Here is a 21,434-nt window from a genome sequence, read left to right on the forward strand (position 1 = left end):
AGTTCACTATGTTACGTCCACTGTGTACTTCAGACGGAGACAAAGACTTCTTTATTATCCTTTGACTGGGAGTGAGGACACAAGATCAAAAAACTGCATGCATAAAAAACAGACAAGCAAAAGTAGACAAACAGGAAAAACAGACATGTCACCTGAACATATAAAATACAGAATACAATAAAAACTATGTCTGACCGATTTTGAAAAAAATATGTAACTATGATTATTTTGACATTGCAACTGAAATATAATTTGTGATATTAAAGAAAAGGATCATTTTTACATCATTATGCTCATTTTCAGTGGACAACACATTAAAACGATGATGGTGTGTTTTTTTTTTCAGGGATCTGAACTAAACAAAGATGTTTTTTGAAGTCTAGAGACAGACGTGCTGGACAGGACGCCTCTGCAGCTCCACAATATTTCATTTAAAATACTATTCTGACACATTTCACCTTTAACAAATATTGCAGTGAACCAGATTGTGATTTTGATAAAATTTTGATTAATTGTTCAGCCTTAGTCCTACTGCACTTGTACTTCGAATCTACAGCTTGAGGGAGGAGTCACAGACTCATCAAAGAGAGGGTAGTTTTTGCCGTCTATCATGGACCTGCTCCTGCAGAGAACCTGCTGCTTAAAAACAGTCACCAAGCAGGTCTGTGGGACACAGATCATCCTGTCAACCACCTGAACGATGTGCTGCAGGTGATTTTCATCTCTGATGCTCAGGTTACCAGACCAGACAATCAGAGAGGACTGAGTCAGTAACTGACTTATAAAACAAGGACATCATTTTCCTGTTTATGTTCAAAAAACCTTCAGTTTTTCTAAGAAAATACAAACGCTGATGTCCGTTCCTGCAGACTGAATCAGAATTAACATCAAATTTCAAGACATTATCAGTTTTTGTTCCAAGATGTTTGTAGTGTTCAACAAATTCAGTGCCAGTTCCTTTGACTTGTCTGAGATGGTGGGTGGGACTTTAAAATCAGATGTCCTGCATCTTTGAGGTCGTCCTGTATTTGCACATACAAAGATGAAACACGTCAAAAAAATCACAGCAAGCACCTTTACACACCAGCAGCACCTCCCAAACGCACGTTCACTGTGTCCAGTAAACAAAATAAACATGTCAAGAAAGTAAACATTCTCACACATTTTTCCTTTTAAACAGAAAAATACAACCGTACACCTTCCGAAATCATATTTCTCAGTTTTACTGAGCTAAGACGAGCTTCATTGGCTCATTAACTCCTCGATAAACACGTCATTCAAACTCGACAGAAAAACATAAAACTCACCAAAACGGAGTTTGTTTGTTTGTCTTTGTCTGACTGTGCAGGCTGCTTTCCTCTCACTCCTCACCCAGCTCACTGCACTCTGCTCTGGCTCAGTGGGCGTGTCCTGTGCTCAGTGGGCGTGTCCTGTGCTGCTGGATGGAGCAGCTGTCACTCTGCAGACCGTTACATTTGCAAAACAGTATGACAAATTTCACCCCAGCGACGACAGATTCAGCCCATCGTTGAGGGGAATCGCCCGACGCTTCGATGAATTGATCTGTCTGTTTTTCCAACATTAACTTTGTTCTCTTGTCCTTTTTCAGAGTGAAGCCTTTGACATCTACACACTCTACTGCATGAACTACCCAAAGTGAGTAAAGTTCAGTTCAGTTCAGACTCTTATTTCCCACTGGGACTCTGTTGACATGCTGTCATGTTCACGTATCATCTGCTGGGTTGGGAGGGAAATTTGGTTCTCAGGTTCCTTCTCTTTTTGTTCTTGTGTTTTGTAGTTTCTGCTCATGCTCAGGGTTAGTGTTTGGAGTTGGGGTCATGTTCTGTAGCTACACAGAGGTACAGAACATGACTGTGGTGAGAAGCTCATTTTTAAGCATCACTGGACAAAAAATCCATGATAACCTTTCAGCATAATGGTCTGAAAGGAAACAGGACTTGTGCTCCGCCTCTTGGCTTTTCAGGCTTTTATCCATCCTGTGACGAGAGACTTTGACCAATCACAGGTCATTTCAGGGCTGGCTCCTGTTGGCTGCTGTGCAAATGCAGATGTGCTTACAGATGGTGAAATCCTGATTCACTGATGGAAAATCCTCCACAAAATCGTGCAACTTGTGATAAATGTCCATTAACTCCTTTGCCTACGACAGTGTTTAGTGCAGAACGTGTGAGTGAACACATCCTGGCTGCACACAGAGCTTCAGGTTCCTTGAGTTTTAGCCGTTCTGACTGCGACTGTGACTCATAGAGACACACACATCACCTGTGAGCGGCTGTGTGAGCTGCTGATGTGGTATAAAGAGGGACAATGTCTGCTAATGGAGGAGGTGGGGTGGACAAACTCAGGACCTTCACCCAGGAGACAGAGGTTCATGTCTCATGTGAATCCATTATGATGTAAATGTTGTAAGTTAAATTAAAAAATGGTAAAGTACATAATGTCATGTATGTCACATGAGTTTTGTCTTGTGAGTTGCTTCAGTGGCAGCATGTGACAGATGCAACGTAGTTGTTTTAATCCTAAACATGGTTTTATTCTAAAACTAACCAAACTGCAACCATTTCACAACATTAACCACAACTTCAAAAGGATTTTTGTCACTAAACAGTACCTTGTGCACCTGCACTATAAAAATTAAAACGTTGATAAAAAAAAAAACTCCCATTTCCCCCTCTGCCTGCATGCATTGCTGGCTCCGATGTTTGAAGAATTTGCTCATCACTCCCCTTTTATCTCTGTGTAACTTCACCTGCGGGGAGTGATGAAGTCAGAGCCTAGACGCCGAACTTAAGTCACGTTCTGCTGTCAACTACCGAAGTGATTCAAGTTTATCTAAAGAAGAAAAATAAATTATCTCAACCATAAATTATAGGTTAGCAAAAAAAGTTTCAGTTGGGCTTAAAACTCAAAAATCTATTGCAGTGTGTTGCCTTGAAATTTTAAGTCGTCTCAACTATTTCTTTACAGTGTGTATCAGACACAGAGATCATGACCCCCCAGATGTATTTTGTGACCATCTGGCAGGGTCCAACCCTTATGTTTGGAACCACTGGACTAAACAACCAAACTTCCAGGGGCCACTGCAGTGCACCGACTCTTCATCATCAATGATCTAATAATCTTCATACTTTAAGCAGTTTATGAGAGCATTTTCACGTGGTGGTCCTGATGTCGACATTGCGCTCCGAAGCGTCAACACAAACAGACATCAGTGAGACGCTTTTCTTCTTGTTCCTGATAAATGGACTGTCCTCAAACAGACGGACAGCGAGGACGTGTGAAGCGTCTGTTTTATGACCAGAGTAAATGTGTTTTAGTAGAAACATAAAAAGAAGTAAAATAGAATCAGAGTGAAGACAGAGGAGGAGCTGAGAGCCGAGAGAGATCCAACACACACACACACACACACACACACACACACACACACACACACACACACACACACACACACACACACACAGTGAAGCCAAACATCTGTCAGACAGTTTGATGACGCTCTCTCCCTCTCCGTGTGTGTGTGTGTGTGTGTGTGTGTGTGTGTGTGTGTGTGTGTGTGTGTGTGTGTGTGTGTGCGTGTGTGTATTTTATGGATCTTTTGTCATAAAACCAAAGTTTTGGTTTTGATTTTGACACAAAGTCGTGAATTTTTGAATTTGGAACCTCGATTGTTTTCGTGAGAAACAAAATGAAAACAGTCACATGTCAGTTTTTATTTTCTTCAGATTCTGATTGTTGTAAAATATAACATTAATAAGGACAGTTTGTAGAAAGAAAACTTCTGAACCAAAAACAATAAACTTAATAAGTGAAAAATAAAAGTAATAAAATAAAAATAAAAGTGAGCGTGTTGTTCTCTGTATATCAGACGTATCAGTGCTGATTCTCTGATCTCGTGGTCATGTGATTCACACTGATGTGATATTTGCACACTGTAAAAAAAATAGTTAAGACAACTTGCTATTCACATGTGTCTGTTTATTTGTTTAGTATTGTTAATATGAATAATTTATTTAGTTAATAAAATAAAAAGTCTGTCTGAAGCTGCAACCATTAAATTCTCTCTTTTCCGTGAAGATTTGTTTGATTTGGCGTCGACAGTGAGATTATGAGCTAAGACTCCAGAAGACGAGCCGCTGTCAAAATATAAAGGAAAAGGCCGTAGATGTCGGCTATGACACATATTGTCGTTGATGAAATATTAAAAGTTTTTTTTAAAATTTGGTGTAAAGGCTACATATTTTTACAGTTAAAGAATGTGAAAGTCACTGTAAAAAAAACTTAAACATTTAAGGCAATGCACTGCAATAGATTTTTGAGTTTTGAGCCCAACTCAAACTCTTAAGTCTTGAAACAAACTTTACAGATTTTTTTTTTTTTTTTTACAATTCTGTACACACAACTTTGAAACCAGGGTTAATTTTGTCAAAACACTACACACAATTCACACAACCACACACACACACACACACACTGTCACACACACACACACACACACACACACACACACACACACACACACACACACACACACACACACACACATCAGATCCTTTGTAAAATCACTGTACTTACTCACTTCATTCAGAGCTGAACTAAAATAAATAAAAACTTTGTCACCATACAGCACACAAGCCTTTAGTTATTTTCTGAGGCAGTTAGACACTGATGTGTCACACTGATGTGTCACACTGATGTCCTCTTTGACGATCGACAAAAGGCCATCAATATAATTTGACACCTTTGACACACTTTGATAACCGCTGTGTGTCACAGCTGACACTGCACAGCTCTTATTCTCAGTGAAATGTTGGTATTTATTTTCACAATCCAGCCCGGTGTGGTTTCCTCATGGACACACACAGATGGTTATTATGATGTGGAGCTCTGGTGAGCGGTGAAGTTGAGCTTAAGTTACCAAAAGTCAGTTCCAGCAGCTAAATATGGTCACACTCAGGATAAAAATATTAAAAACCGGATGGAGTTCAGCGCTGCCTCTTTTGGAGAAGCTTAAATTTTCCTTATTTTCAGTTCTGGAGAAGATCCAAATGTCAAAAAAAAAAAATGAAGAACAGTATTTTCAGACAACCATCCATTTCAAAAACTAGACACATTAAACATGAAAAATGTGGTTTATGATTTGTTCTACCTCTTATAGGTGCATCTCAAACACTAAAGCCTTTTTGGGGGCATTTGTTTCTCAGCTACAGTCAGACTGGTCAGATCCTCCACTGAGAAAGACTTTAGAGAAGCAGTTGGTGGTAGGACGTGAACGTGGAGGTGTGTCATAGTGCTGACTGTAAAATAAAGATGGACGCTGCCTCTTCACTTCCTCCCACTGCATAGAGGGCCGCCATCTTACATTGGTGACATCATGTAGAGCCAGAGTCTGTGCAGTAGTGATCAGGGTGTGATCTGTGGTATTGAGGTCCCTCCCACAGACCTGACTCAATCATGAGCAGAGCTCAGCTGTCAATCATGATATGAAACCCCCTTTTTGTAGTAACAAATAACTAATAAACACCAAACTGATGAGAAAAATGAACATCTGAACAAACATCAGCATGATAAGAACTGCCTAAAATGACAGAAACCATCTTTGGGAAACATTTATTTGACATGTCCTTTGAGTTTTTAGTTTGGCCTGCACCCCATCTGCTAACATGGAGGGGGCGGGGCTTATGACCTATACTGCAACCAGCCACCAGGGGGCCATTCAGTTTTTGTCATCTGACTGGACAGCAGGACAGACCTACAACGAAGAAGAGTAGCAAAAGATGTGACTTTTCAAATGTGGACTGGTGTCATCGTACTAAATGTGCAGTTGTGATTGGATTGGTGGTGAAGATCCCTCTGAATGGACGGGGGTTGAGACGAATCTGCCAGAAGAAGTGAGCTCTGCAGATTCGTCTAGTTTCCGGGCTACAACAACATATTAATACAGCAAAATAATACGCTCATTAGTGAGTGATGGAGAAGAGATGTTCTGCAGTAGAAAAGTCTGAAACAGTTTTGCTGGCAGCTGCAAAATAAAGTCCAGTTGATTCAGAAAGACAAAAACGTGTTTGTGTTAGTGACCGCACGCCCCATCAAAGCTCTCTTTAAAAGTCTTCTTGTTTTCTAAATGTTGCTGTTGTACGAGCTTGAAACTTGTCTGCTGACAAGCAGCTGAGCTGTTTTGTTTTTTTTTTGTTTGTTTTCAGGACAGATGTGGAGCAGTTGTGTGTCTGTTTCTCTCTGTCTTCAGCCTCTTTGTCTCATTCTGTTTGTCTTTTATTCTCTGCAGAGAGAATCGCTGCTAATCTCACACTCCATCTCCTCTCCATCAATCTGACACACACATGTTTGACCTGACTGGACTGCTGCCCAGATGTGCATGTGTGTGTGTTTCTACATCTCTCTGCATGTTAATGCACTTAAATCATTCCATGCATATACATTAAATGCCTTCATCCATACATGCCCGTGTGTGTGTGTGTGTTTTAATGCCTTGAGTGGGTTAGTTTCCAGCGTCTGTCCTTCAGTCGACCCCTCCTTCACCTCGCTCCACTCGCTGCTCTCTGCCTGTCGCCTCCTTGAAGCTCCATTAAACTCCAATAAAAATAAGTAGGTCAAATACTTTCAGACCACCAATCTGAACCTCAGAGAGTCAGTCCGTCTCCAGCGCTCTGTGCTGCATCGCTGGCAGACTTCACACGTCCAAACTCTTCTGTGTGTTGGGCAGGAGTTTTTGGTGACACTTCATTTGAAGGAGTGACACAACACCTGACATTAACATGGAGTCTTTAAATATTTGTGATCATTGACATTTGGTCGATTAAGTAATTTTTAATGCAAAGCTGACATTATTTGAGGTGTCTTTGTTATGAGAACATTAACATTGAACCTACTAAAAAGAGTTTTAACTCTTTATCAAACAGTCTAAAGTTAACTTTAGATGCCTCTCAATGACCTACGTAAGCAAACGAGAGCATCAGAGAGAAGATTGGCTGTTTATATAGAGTTATTATTAATTCCTGCCACCGCATCCACATGTAGACCGGAAGAGCTTATGTTTACATTTTCCCAGGAAAAGATACAGTGAATTTCATGTTAACCAGTTAAAAAGAAGTAGGGGAGATGTTTTTTTCTAGATAATTGTATTTTTGAAGTTGTATTTAGTGGTTATTACAGTGGACACACTACCACTTTTGTCCACAGCGGGTTCCAAAATCAACACAATATTAAAGGTCCTTTTAACAGCTTTAATCAAGACAACACAACCTGCCAGAAACATGCTGCTGCAAACCTTATTATCAGAAACTATTCAGCTTTATATATTAACATGATATTAAACTATCATATGTGGTTGGTGTCGTGAATATTTTCCTTGATATCAACTGAAGTGGTACCATTTGGACTCAAAGATTATAAGGATGCTAGTTTGACAGAGTACAGTGGTTTACTGAGCTTTAGCTAGATTTATGTGTTGCTAGTATTAGCCTAACTTGTAACTGATCTTTAGCTGGCATTAGCTAGTTAGCTGGGTTAGCCAGCAGCTACATATTCTATTAGCTGACTCAGTCCCTGGGGGCGAAAAGCCAAACCTGCTGAGGTGCAGTTCTGTTTCTTTAAGTACCAGAGCACAGCTATCATGCACATGTGCATCGATCAAATATTGACTGTATCAGTAATTTCATCATGTTCAGAACATCACGTTACACATCAACTCTCTCTCTCTCTCTCTCTCTCTCTCTCTCTCTCTCTCTCTCTCTCTCTCTCTCTCTCTCACACACTTTTCTCATCTATATAATAAACAGCTGGAAAAAGACGACTCTCTGGGTAAAAACTGACCTCTGTCTGATTGGGGTGTACGCTTTAGTGATGATTGGATGTTCAAGCACTTAAAAAAACAGATCATTATTGTTTCCTCACTTGGAGAAGAAGAGATGGAGCTTTGTTCTGGTCTGCTCCCGCTGCATTACACCCAGGCAAACTAGGGATTCACCAGTCTTGCAAGATTGTGCTCCCTCTGGTTAGTAATCTTAATAAGGAGCACTTTTGGAGAAAATATAAAAGTTATTTAATAGTCAATGTTTTATTCTAAACATACAATTCAATCTTACATTAAAGAGAAGTCACAATCTATTATAGAGTCAACCTGTCAGATCCTCAATAAATCGAACATCAGAACTGGCCAAGAAAATTGCAGTCGGTCTCTGTGTTCACTGGGAGGTGGTGTTGTCTTGATTAAAGTGTACATGTGTTCCTTTAAAACAGAGTCACACTGAGACAGTAATGTGATCAGCAGAGGAGAAGACAGTTGGTCTCTGCTCTACATTTTTCCGCTGTGATCCGCTGGGTCAGATTTGGAGGGAAATCTGCTCGATTGCAGGTTTGTGAACTCCAGAGTTCCACTGGGAACTCGAGTTGAGGGTCTTTGTTTGGTTTGTTCTCCTGCGTCAGAGGAGAAATAACAAAATGGCTCCAGGAATGCAGCTTCTCTGCCATCTGTAGTCGCCAACAGTAGAATTAAAGTGCTTTAAAGAGATCTCCTACTTTCACAGATATCATAACAATTTGTATCAGTGTAATGCATCATGAAATAGGCAGCCATTAAAATGACATTAACAGACGTGGATGTACTCTCAGTAGGTAGATCCAGAGGGAGGATTGAGACAGATGCTGAGTTAATTTATGCTGCTAAGCTCCACTTGGATGCGAGTGCTGTTTGTAATGCAGTAGAGCCGGGGTGTATGTGTGTGTGTGTGTGTGTGTGGTGTGTGTGTGTGCTGTGGAGGCTAGGCGGGGGTGACGTCTTTGAGCCAAGTTTTAACAGTACAGGGAAACTTTCCAGTAATGGTCAGACTCAACACGCATGAAAGTGGAAGTTTATCTCAGCATGCAGGTTATTGAGTTTATAACAGATACTAAATGGAAAATGTTCACAGCCGTCTTGGGCCGAGATTATTGGTTGTACAACCTGACTCTTCATCCCTCTTCCTTGCTTCTGCATTGCAGGAATCTGCATCCTGCCAACAGAATCACCAAAACAAAATGGAGGAAAGCCTTGAACAATTATTGTGACCAAAATATGAGCAAATGTTGGTTCTCATGATATAAGGAACACGAGGAAATGTCAAATATTTATGTAATCATGAGCAGCAAATCTCAGAAATTAAGCAGCAAAAGAAGGACGTCACAGAAAAAAAAGCCAAATATTTTGTTTACAACATGATTTTCACTGTCCACTTCTGGTTATCAAGGTTGTGGTTATAAGTTTGAAAATGCAGCATGCATCTTCACAGAGATCAGAGGCTTGTCTGATATGAAAAAGTCAAGTTTGAATGCCTCCATGAAGCATTTGAATCAGATTAAAATTGTTTAAACCATTTCTGGAGGAGCTTTGAGTCTCATTCTAACCAGATGTTGAAAAAATTGTATGTGTATCCATCTTTCCGGGACACATATGATCATACATCCCTGATGACAGAGCAGTGGTCTATATAGTGACAACATAACATGATCCCATACGGACACGTACACGGACATTATAGACTCTTTGAAATAAAGGCTCTGAAGGGCATTGAAGTTTTACTCAGAACAGTTTGCTTCAGAAGAAAAAAGAAAGGGTATAAAATAAAAAGTATAAATGGAGCTCTGCTTCTTTTAAGAACAAAACAGTTTGGATTCATTGATGGACAAAAAAATGACAAGGCAAGCCAGTGATATTGTTCTCTGCATGTTCCTGTTATTTGAAGCAGTGCGCCAATACAGAACTTGGCTCTGTGACTTCAGTTTAGTTCTTCCTCCAAACAGATGTCTCACTGCTGCACTTTGGCTCAAGAAAGTTGATGAGCAGCAGAGACAATGATTGAACATTAAATTGGACATGATTTACTGTTAACAACAGAAGAATGTCCTTCTTGTCTTTATTCTTCTGATGATTTGATCTCTGTTTGAAGGGCCAATCCAGACAGAGGTTACATGTTAGCCTGCCTCAAGGGTCAGAAAGACCAGGCGAGGTTGAGGAAGGCCCAAGACAAAAATGAGAAAACTAAAAACAACTGGCAGATCAAAGCACAATACAGTCCAATAAAACTAGTTCTTGGGTTAAGACCTCTGTCTTGTAATATGTTCAAGAAAGGGTCTTTGAAAAGACTTACTGACTTTCAAGAAATTATGTCATTTAGTCATTTTAAAGCAAAGTGGGGAAACTGATACGAACCTCTTCAGGATAAACCTTTTTGGTTTGACCATACCAAACATAAGGACTTGTTATGTGGTTAGAACCTACCAAAAGCAGTGCATTGAAGGACAACCGGTCAACCAGTGACAGGGTCATTGATGTTGGTTGAAAACAAGGGCTGGCTCATCTGGTCTGAGCTGTAGCACGTAGCCCCAGACTGATCTGCAGACTGATGCTGACTGTCCACAGTTGAAAACTCCTACAGTGGCGACGTTAGGCAACAGAAGTGGACCAGCAATGAAAGAAGGTGGCCTTGTGTTGACAAGGTGTTGACTTGGCTCCCAAATTATCCAGACCTCGGTCTGATCAAGCATCTGTTGGATATGCTGGAACTACAAGCCTGGTCCATGGAGTTTACGGGACTAAAGGATCTGCTGCTGACGTCTGTGATTGGATGGATCAGAGCTATTTTTGGACTCAAGGGGGAAAAACTTAGGTCTGGGAAAAATGCAGCCAAGGGGTGACTGAAACTTTAAACAACTTCAATGAGTTGAAGTCTAGCAGTGGTAGAACCAATCCAACACCTAAAACTTTGCCCAAAGCACATCCAAAATCTCCACACCAGTATCCATGTGAGAGAGGAAACACCGGCAAAAAGTTTAGTCATAAGGCAATAAATAGGGCATCATATTGAAGTGAGTCTGCTGTCAGTGTTTTCTGACATTGTGGGTGATTCGTGGGTGACTTTGGAAAAGTAATTTGGATACCTGGAAAGTACTTTTTGTAAATGCAAACAAAGCTTCAAGGTAAATGGAAGAGGAAAGTAGAGAGTGGAGGAGGTTAATAGTAGTTTGAGTGGCTGTGCAGACTGCAGGCTGGTGTTATGTTACCTCTGATTGGTGGAGATGAATTCAGGCTCCTGGGAGCAGTTGTAATTATCTACAGTCTGTGAGAATATGGAGGCAGAGATGAAAACTGCCTTCAATTTGTTGACTAACAGAGCAGCGCTGTGTGTATCACATATCTGTGCACAGAGCATGAATACTACATGAAGTGAATACATAAGAAATGAACAAATTAAAACCTCTCATATGCTGCTGGAAAACAACACAGAGGTGAGTTTAATGTACAGGAAATCTCATTTTCTGAAGAGATGGGAATCTCTCCAAGCTTAGTTTCTAGGAAACTGTCTCTGGTGGACATTTTTCATGTCATCCATATGCTTTAAATACTTCACACAGAGGTCAGTGTTTATCTGAGGCTGCAGTCAGTTTCCTTCAGTCTGGTTTTGTCTAAGATCACAGATTACAGCTTTACTTCACTGCTGTTTAAGGCTGTTTTCACACCTGCACTTTTTAGTCCAGTTAAAGTCCAGTTGGTGCTGTTCATTTGGGCTGGTGTGAACAGTAATTGCACTTGAATGTGGATTGAAAAACATCACAATGAGACCCTTGAGGGGAGGTGGTCCCAGTCCAGTCCCAAAAAAAACTCTGGAGTGGTTTGTTTGTGGGAACGTGATCCGACCTCAATCAGTCCCAACTACCAGGTGCAAGGTTCAGGTAAACGGCTGTCTAATATGTTGACAGTTACCATGTGGTTTAACATCCTCACATGGTTTGTCTTCATGTGTTTTGGGTTCTTTGGGTTCTTCTCTGTGTGAAAAGAACCCAAAGTAACTGGAAAACAAGTTTACGATCCATGAACTGATTGGGAGCATACACAAAACACAATGTACTGACTTTTTTAGTATTAAACTAAAATCACTGTCTTTCTGTAACAAACAAAACAAACTAAAGCCGTGTTCTCAGATCACATGTAGCAGACAACAGGTAGCCTGGGGACCAGACAAATATGTGAGCTCATGTTTCATTTGCTCTGGCAGATATGTTTGGCTTCCCTCCCATTTAAGCAGATTTCCACCCTTCCTGGATCTGTTTGGGCCAATCACAACTGTTTATTTAATATTTGGTAGGTTTTATACTATGACTGACAATGCAGCAGGCTCACAAAACTCAAATTAGGCAGAACTGATCAAATACCATTCAAAATTCTGATACAACTTTGCCTGACTCTCGCCTCAAATGTTGTCTGAAACACACTATAGTGTACTGTTTAGGTGTAATTTGAGAAAGTTTGTGACCAGGCCGCCATTTTTGTCCTGCTTGAAAACAGACCAAGCACCACTTCATTGGTTTACTGAAATGCATCTTCAGGCATTAGACTCGACTGGTTGATGAAGTGCCTTGAAAATCAAAAATGAACAGCAAAACTTCAGCTAATTCACATTTGTGAGCTAGATGTCAGGCTACCCAACAGGAGAATGTGCGTGTCAGGTGCTTTCTCACCTGCTGGAGATACCTGGTTTGGTTTAAGTGAGGGTTGGTGCCCAGGTAGAGCTTTCAGCAGGGAGGACATGACAGGGCTAGTGACTCAACTGTTTTTACCTTATATCATTACTATGTGTATTTGAATGTATTTACATATCAACAAAAGAGTGTGAAACAATGCTGTTGTCATCAACATGGCTGATCGTTCACTATGAATTCTCTGGACAATGACCTGCTGTCTTCACACATGGACTCGATGGGACATTACATGAAGTTTGTAGAAGGGAGGTGGGAGGTTAAAGTGTGTTTAATGTCTGGTCCAACTCATACAGACATTTATCTTCCTCCAGGTGATGTCTAGATAGGTTCAGGGTTGCAGTGCATCAGTGTTCAGGTTCATGGTATTTTGATGTGACATGTATGTTCAGTATGTTCAGTAAGATTTTCCAATATCTGTGCATATTTCCTGATGAAAGACAAAACGTTTTGCCATAGCATGTCTCTCAGAGTATATTTGCTGTTCAACATTGGGCATATTTAAATATAATTTCCAGGACAGGATTGTGTATTAATTTTAGGTTCTACAGATCTAGAGATAAACTTTGTTTTGGGGTTTGTTTCTGCTCCTGTTGAACACATCAGTGATGAGTCTGTAGAAGATATTACTGCTGTTCTGAATTCCTGGACTCCCTCCTGTGATTAACGTCTATCTGGAGGAAAAGAGCCTCCTCATTCCTCTCTGCCCCCATCGTTACCTTGACCTCCTTCCTCCTGTCCACCAACCCTCCTCCCCTTTTTTCATCCCTCTTTTTTCAGATTTCCCCTCTCTGCTGCTCTCTCGTCGCTCTTTCCTATCTCACCACCGTCCAAGATTCTTTGGCTTCATGCTGTGATGAATGTTTGTCAGTCGACTTCAACAGCTGAGGAGTCTCCTCTGTCCTCCATCACCTCCTCTCACCACCACCTCCTTCTACACCATCTGGACAACTTTTCGTCTTCCTATTCTTCAGCTCCCATTCCTTCAAAATTTGTGGAAGGAGAGGTGATATTTTGGCTGGATGTTGCAACGTTAGACGAAAAGTTTGCATAAAGGTTTCATCTTCTGGAGATTGTGAATATTAAAAGATGGTTTCTAAGAAGTTCACCCATTCGTTTCTGAGATACAGCATCTTCGGCCAAAGTGGCGATCCAAGCAAAACCTGTGCCAGAACAACGCAGCCCCTCATAATCTCCATCATTCCTCTCCTACGTCTCTTTCTCCTCTATCATCAAGACATCCTCAAACTTTCTCGTCTTCAGATTTTTTCTGTCTTTTGATGAATCTTTGTCTTCATCTTCTCTCTTACTCTGTCTTTGTCTTCTTCGATTACACCCTTTCTTTGTTCTAATTGTGCTGAATACTTGTGAAACTTGACAACCACCTCATTCTGCAGACCTCCCTTCATCATTTTGGCTCTTTCTCCCATCTCTTCAGCTTCTTTCTTCCCTAAACTCGCAATGAATGTGGATGTTTGTCAAAGCTCCAAACAGCTGTGGAGTCCTTCTCCTCCTTCATAATCTCCTCCATCTGTCTTTTTCTTCCTCCTCCATCTCCATCATTTCTTCACCTCCTCTTCCATCCCTTCGTGCCCAGATATATGTTTGTCAGAGGATTTCAGAGTGGACGAATTCCTTCTCACCTCCTGCTGCTCCATCATCTTCTGGACCTCCTCCACCCCGATTTCTCTCCTTCATCTCATCTTATTATTAAATTTTACTCCCTCTGCCATCGTGTAGTGATAAATGATCATCAGAGGAGTCGACGGCTGAACTCTCTCCCTCTCTTGATGATTGTAATCTTACCTGGATATCCATCACCCTTTCTTTTGGTGTGTTAGATTGTGGTTCTCACATTCTTATTGAATCTTGAATCATATTCTTGTCACATTGTTTAACTGAGAAAAGAAACCAAAATGCTGCGAACCTTAAAAAAAAAGCAAAATTTACAACAGATTTGGCCCATAAATAGTCATTTTTCATGAATTAGGAGGTGTTCCCATAGTTTGTACTTTTGTTCCTGGTGAGCAAATACCCGTTCAGAACAACAGTCGATGTAGACAGCAGAAATACGCCAGTCAAGTTTGCATGCTTGCACATGTTGGCCTGTTGCCCTTAAATTCATCAATGGATGCGAGGGTATCTCATGTAAGATCTTTTTGTAGATTGTTCCACGCCCAGGGTGCATAGCAGGAAAATTCAGTTTTCCTCAGATTTGTCGAAACCAGTGGTTTATTAAAAAGCTATTGGAGGAGTGTAGCTGATAACTGCAGAGCTGTCACAGACAAGGGAACAAAGGGAGGCTGGAAGTTTTCCCATTATTGCTTTATAGATGAAAATATACCAGTGTTGTTGTCTGCGAGTGGTCAGTGATGTCCAGCCCACCAAATCATAAAAAATGCAGTGGTGAATGAGGGGCTTTGCATTTGTAATCAAGTGTAAAGCTGCATGGTTCACTGCATCAAGGCTATGTAAGATGGAGGAGGCTGCATGCATATATAATCAATCACAGACAGAAATGTAGGACTGAGAGTAAATCAAGATTTATTTCTAAAATAAAAGCCAGTCCTCACTTCAAGCTTCCTAACTAGAGCAGCAATATGTGCAGCAAATGAAAGCTTGTCATCTATCCATGGATGAGGGAACTTTCTCTATTGATTTACTGTCAGACGTGAAAATGCAAAAATCATCAAGCAGTTGTGAGCAAACTTTTGAGAAGACATTAACTCAGAATGTAAATGTGTTTTTGCTTGAATGTCTTTACCCAGATCATTTCTAAAAACAGAAAAAAACTTAGGCCCCATAATGCAATGCTGAGGATTGATACCAATGTGATTATTGATTCTTTATGGATTCTTGAGCTGGCTGTAGCACAGGTCTGTCTGACATCATGTAAAATGTGTTTTGTTTTCATTCAAGTTTTCTTATTTAAAGACAGAATCTATCAGACATGGGGAGCAGCAGCGCTCATGGTGTTTAACATCAGTTTAACATCATTGTTTTGCAATGTGAAGGAAAAAACATGTCGGCATCAATAAAAGGGACTGATAAGCTTGGAGGCATAGAAATGTGATGGATCAGAAAATGACTGAATGATTGAGTTATTCACTACACAAAATATCCCTGTCCCCCTTCTCCCCCGTCCTCTCTCTCTCCGCAGCTCGGTGGCGGTTCTGAGGGAATGTATGAAAAACAAAAGTCTGGTTCGATTCTTCCAGGAGAGACAGACGACCCTGAACCATTCTTTACCTCTGGAGACGTACCTGCTCAAACCAGTGCAGAGGATCCTCAAATACCACCTGCTATTACAGGTAACACTCAAATACTAACAAATACTGCATGTAGTACTTCAGATGCCCCCCAGCTGCTCATGGCATTGCTGTCAGTACTACATAAAGTACCTAAATACCCTCTGATACAACAGGTAATATCTCAAATAGAAACATTTATATTCACTGAGGCTGAAAAGTCTCTCAGAGCTCATAGATCTTTATAAACCTTCGTTTGGTTTCCAGGCAACACGTCTGTTTACTGTCAGCAAACAGAGTTTTTGGCTAAAGTTGCACAGCAGTAAAGTTTTTCCTGGTCTCAGTGAGAGACGGAGGACAGCTGAGGACACGGACCCCTCAGAGCGTCACCTCTTTGATTTCAAAGATGAACGGCCACAGCGTGTGTCCCACATGTGGACTTTGTCGTATGTCATGTCAGCAGCTCACATCTGCACTGTCATCAGAGCCAACAGCCAATAAAACAAGGACGAGACTGTGACATCATCATGTCAGTTCAGGGCCAGTGAAGAGAGTTGGATTTAAATGTGGAAGTTCAACACAGTCTAGTGGCAGTTCATTAAATAGTCACAAACCTAGCAAATTTAGCTTTTTTCCCCTTTAACCCCAACAATAACTTTCAAAGTTATTTACTATCCATCATCACTGTCATTCATCAGACTTTCAAAATAAAACTCACTGAGAAACATTTCAGGTCACAGTCGCAGTTTGGTTTCACTAAAACTGTGTGGTTTGATTGAGGAAAAGATCATGGTTTGAGTTAAAATAACTACTTACTTAAACAATCAACACATCGTGTCTTCAGTTTGAGTCCTGCATGTGTTACATTAAATGTCATGAGTTTTTCACAAACTAATGTGATACAGGATTGGACAGTTGAAAGCATGACAGTCTTCACAGCCACCTGACACAGATCATATACACGTGTGGGTCTACTGGATCTACTGCTGCCGTGTTTGAGGAGGTGACACCTCCACAGTACTGATGGACAGGAGAGAATCTGATAGGATAATCTGACAGGGGAGCAGTGATGCCTCAACCAAAGGTGGAGAAAAACAAAAATCCACAAAGAGGTCCACAGATGAAAATATGTCAGTACGCCACACTATGTTTTGGCCAGTAAATGAACAGATATAGATGTGGGTGGTGATCAGAAGCTTGAGTGGACATCCAAAAGAAAGTGGTTAATTTTTTCCTTTAAAACACTTTTACTTCACTTAGACAGTCAATATGAAAGGATCAAGAGCAAACAGTGACATTGAATCATGTATACTTGGCAGGGCCCCATCTTTAGGGCCCCTGGGACTCTTTACTGGGCGGCTCTGTGGGGCCTGGAGCCAATCCATTTATAATCATAGTAAAATATAGAATTATATCTGTAATAAATTCCAGCCCTGACTCAAACTATCAGTCACAATCTACAGATGTCTTAACACAACTGTCTGAAGATGTTCAGCTGACTGTCTCATCCTTAAAACACAAAACACACACGTCCAAGGACACAGATAGGAACAATACACACACACACACACACACACACACACACACACACACACACACACACACACAGCTTTTCCCAATAAACTTGTTGAGTTCTAGTCCAAGCCCACCTCTGAGAGGAGAGAGGATGATGAAACAGAGAGAAACACACACACACACACACACACACACACACACACACACACACACACACACACACACACACACACTGCTCTTTGTTCTCTGCTGTTTGCTCTGCATCATGTGTTGTGTTGTTGTTCTCTGTCTGCAGTGGCCAGTTTAAACACTGGTCAAATGTGTTTGGAGCGGTGCAGGGATTTTCCCATAATCCTCTGCTGGTCCTGCTTCAGTTGTTTCTGTGATGAGCTGCTGTGTCAGCTACTGAGCCTCTTACATTGTTTAATTTTTCTTTTTATTCATTACTTGAGGGCAGCGTTTCTAGAACATTGGACAGAAATGATGTGTGAGACATAAACTTATACATTATAAATGTTTTGTCTTCTGCAAGACCTCAATTATAATCTGCAAATTTTACTTTTCTAAACTTTTTTCACCAAAAGGTGCAAAAGAACTCCTGCACAGTGTCTAACTCACAATATAAGATTTATTTGCAATGTTTCGGTACCAGACCTTCATCAGGTTTCAATGGGAAGCCGTCTTAAATGGGGAGAGGTTGTAGATCCGCAAGCAATCATCTAAAAAAAGGGACAAAATTATCAATGGATTATTAAAGACACTACAGTATCCAGAGAGAAAGTTAGAAAAATAAGGGTAGCAAAAGAAAAAAAATATTATAAAAAATGTACATAAAATGTCAGTCTGACAAAATCAGATCTGGTAACATTTTCTTCACACTCGAAGGCTGGTTACTGTTCACATATCGACCACTAGAGGGTCTGCAAACTGTAATTCAGTTAGAAATTAAATAATTATTTTTAGCCTAAATCTTCACTGTAGATCTTTAGCACTGTCTGAACTGTGTGTGTGTGGTGTGACAGCATGTTGGAGCTTTAGGAGACTTGGATTACAGCAGACAGGCAGTGTGGAGGCATTTGATTTTTCTCCATTTGAAAACTGGTCACCATTCACTTACTGAAGTACTTCGTTTCATCTCAGGAACTTTCAAAGCACTTTGACAAGAGCGACCCTGGATATGAGGTTGTTGAGGACGCCATCATCACCATGACAGCGGTCGCCTGGTACATCAATGACATGAAGAGGAAACAGGACCACGCAGTACGACTGCAGGTAAACACACACACATTATATTAGCACATGAAATAACTTCTGTGATCTTTGTAAAGAAAATATCTTTGAGCATTCATATTTATTTATGTTTATACATGTCAGCATTAACATTATGATACATCACTAAGATGTTGCTCTGCGATTCTACATTAAAAAATAAATGTGAATGTGAATGTGAATCATCAGTAAATCATCACTGATGTCAGTTTTTCACTCAAGATGAGCTTCAGTCTGTCTGGAATTATATTTGTCTAAAACTGGGTTGCTAATACTGTCCTACAAAAAAAAGGGCAGGTCCTGTTTTCACAACCTATTTCTCAAATGACAGGTGACAGGATTAACTAATGAGTTTTCATTATTTTCTGACACTTTTGGACCAAACAACTAATTGCTTAGTGGAACAATTATTGTCAGATTGATTTTCACCAACTGATCAGTGTACCTTTTCCCATACACACACACACATCAATAGAAGCTTCTGTGTTGCACTGCAGGCTTCAGATTTAAAAATCCAACACAACAGAACCAGCAGTATTTATATGCATCTATTTATTTCTTTAGTATTATTATTATTATTATTATTATTATTATTATTATTATTATTATTATTATTATTATTAATAATAATAATAGTTTCTTTCTTAATAAAATATTGTCCTCTGACGGAATTTTTTTTCCAGCTCAGTCTACATAATGACCAAATGATGCATGATGCATGATATTCATGTTTTTGTATTAATACAGCAGGATCATTTACATCAGCGTCACTCTGAGAGTTTACATCAGTGAGGATGTTTTAGATCACAGCAGACAACAAACTGCACACAGACACACATCGAGGAGATGAAGAGGAGAGACAGAGTCTGGACTCTTCATCATGACTTACAATAATGCAGCACTGAGACAAATGTTTTATGAGGAGACGAGTGTCTGTTCCTGAGACAGAGACTCTAGTCTGCAGTGTATAAACCACAGAACTGTACAGTAACATCACGATTCATCATCAAACACAGTTTTTACTTGACACACATGTTCCCTCTCCCTCCCTCCTCTCTGCTGCCGCTCTCTTCTCCTTTGCAGTTATGATTAATTGGTGTGAAGTAATCAAGCATTTAAAAGTAAACAAATCAGACTTGGAGTTAAAAATCTCACACCACATCAGTGCACAGTAACATGGTCAAGTTGGCACATCTGTCCATATTCACACGCTGCCTCCCTCCCTCCCTCTCTCTCTACTGCGGGACGTTTTTTTTCTTTTACCTGGTCTCAGGTGGAGCTACAGCTCCATCAGCACTCACTCCTCACATCCATGCCTTTTTTATTCCATTTCACTTTCACCAAGCACAAACTGCGGTGGCAGAAAAAAAGCTCTGGCTATTCATTCATTCGACTCTCCAAAATCAAAACAAGTTCGGAGTGCGAGTATCAAGGCAGTTTGACACATGTCAAAGTGCTTTCAGTGCGTCTTCTGTCATCTAAAACGATGGTTGTACTTCGTCAGATGTCTTTAGTGCATTTTGGCCTTTACAGTCTGTTATACAGAGCAACCGTCTGCTATAAAAACAAAAAGAGACCTGAGAATGCTGTAATTGACCAATTAGAATTGAGTATTCAGCAAAGCTATGTAACACTATACAAATGCAATTACTGTCACTAATTACATGTGATCAAGTATTTTGGCATTCAAATCTATATTTTTAATTTATCCAAGAATCCTGTATTATAAACACATACGGCTTGAAAATTGGAGAGTCCTGATGATTTAATTGTAGATGTTGGATATTGAAACAACACGACATGAGACTGTGTTTTCTTTAAAAACAGAATAAAGAATAAGATGATATTTATCTTATTTTGAAATAAATCCTATAAAATGATTGGAATAAACAATGTTTTAGAGTGTTTCTCAGTACGGTCTGACTTCACCTGTCTGTGGCTTTCAGCTCCAAGCCCACTGGTTAAAATAGAAGACATAAATCAAGATTTGCTGTCTTCTCAATAAAGCTGAACGCTTTGTTTCCAGTGCTTCCTCCAGTCCTGATGACACTTAGATCAGAATTTAACCTGGAGAATTTCAAACTGCCACAGAAGTAGAGAGAGGTCTCCAACATGTTTTAGTTTATTCAGCTTTTCTCTGCACAGTGTTCCGACTTTACTTTGAGCTGTTTTCTTTGCTCCCTGACTCGGTGTGAAGACTCAAGCAGCTAACAGACCTGCAGCTTTTCCTCTTCTCGTAAAGAGACGGGTGGCTGGAGGTCGACTGCTCGACCTTTAGGTGTCAAACTCTACAACTGCTGCATTCCTCCACTTCCCCGACACGTGTTCACATCATTACACACACAGGAACATGTTATTAACTTGTTCCATCACACATGGACGTGTTACAGACCTGACTGTGTGTGTGTGTGTGTGTCTGTCTGTGTGTGGACTCCGTCTCGTCTCCAGCTGGGTTTTAACATGTCTCCTGTCTTTTCTGCTGTTTCTCTGCTTCAGCCTTTGTTCTGTGACGCTCTGTTCTTCCCCTGATTCTGCTCTTTCAGTCATTTCAGTTTGTGCTGAACAATTAATCAAAAGTTTTATTGAAAATCACATTAAGGCTTACTGCAGTTTTCAAGTTAAAGGTGAATTGTGTGTCAAAATACCGTTTTAAATTCAATATTCTGGTGCTGCAGAGATGTTCATCTTATTCGTAAAGCTACTACGAGAAGTTTTTAACTGGTTATAAAATAGTCTCAATTTAATACTGATGTCTCTTTATGACCTACACAAGTTAACGAGATCATCCTCGAGGAGGCTGGATGTTTTTATATAATTGTTCTAGTCTATAAGTCTGTCTTTATATTTTTCCAA

At 40.3% G+C, this 21,434-nt stretch overlaps 1 protein-coding gene across 1 annotated transcript in view; it reads left to right on the forward strand.

Moving 5' to 3' along the window:
- Positions 1-21,434, forward strand: part of plekhg2 (pleckstrin homology domain containing, family G (with RhoGef domain) member 2) — a 128,922-nt gene that overhangs the window by 80,618 nt on the left and 26,870 nt on the right. Inside the window, exons 6-8 of the mRNA XM_084716881.1 lie at positions 1,610-1,656; positions 15,710-15,860; positions 18,453-18,584. Of these exons, the coding sequence (XP_084573007.1) occupies positions 1,610-1,656; positions 15,710-15,860; positions 18,453-18,584 (330 nt within the window). The remainder of the gene's footprint in view (positions 1-1,609; positions 1,657-15,709; positions 15,861-18,452; positions 18,585-21,434) is intronic.

The sequence above is a fragment of the Lutjanus erythropterus genome, chromosome 4, assembly GCF_056507025.1.
Source record: "Lutjanus erythropterus isolate fLutEry1 chromosome 4, fLutEry1.hap2, whole genome shotgun sequence".
Taxonomy (NCBI): Eukaryota; Metazoa; Chordata; class Actinopteri; order Lutjaniformes; family Lutjanidae; genus Lutjanus; species Lutjanus erythropterus.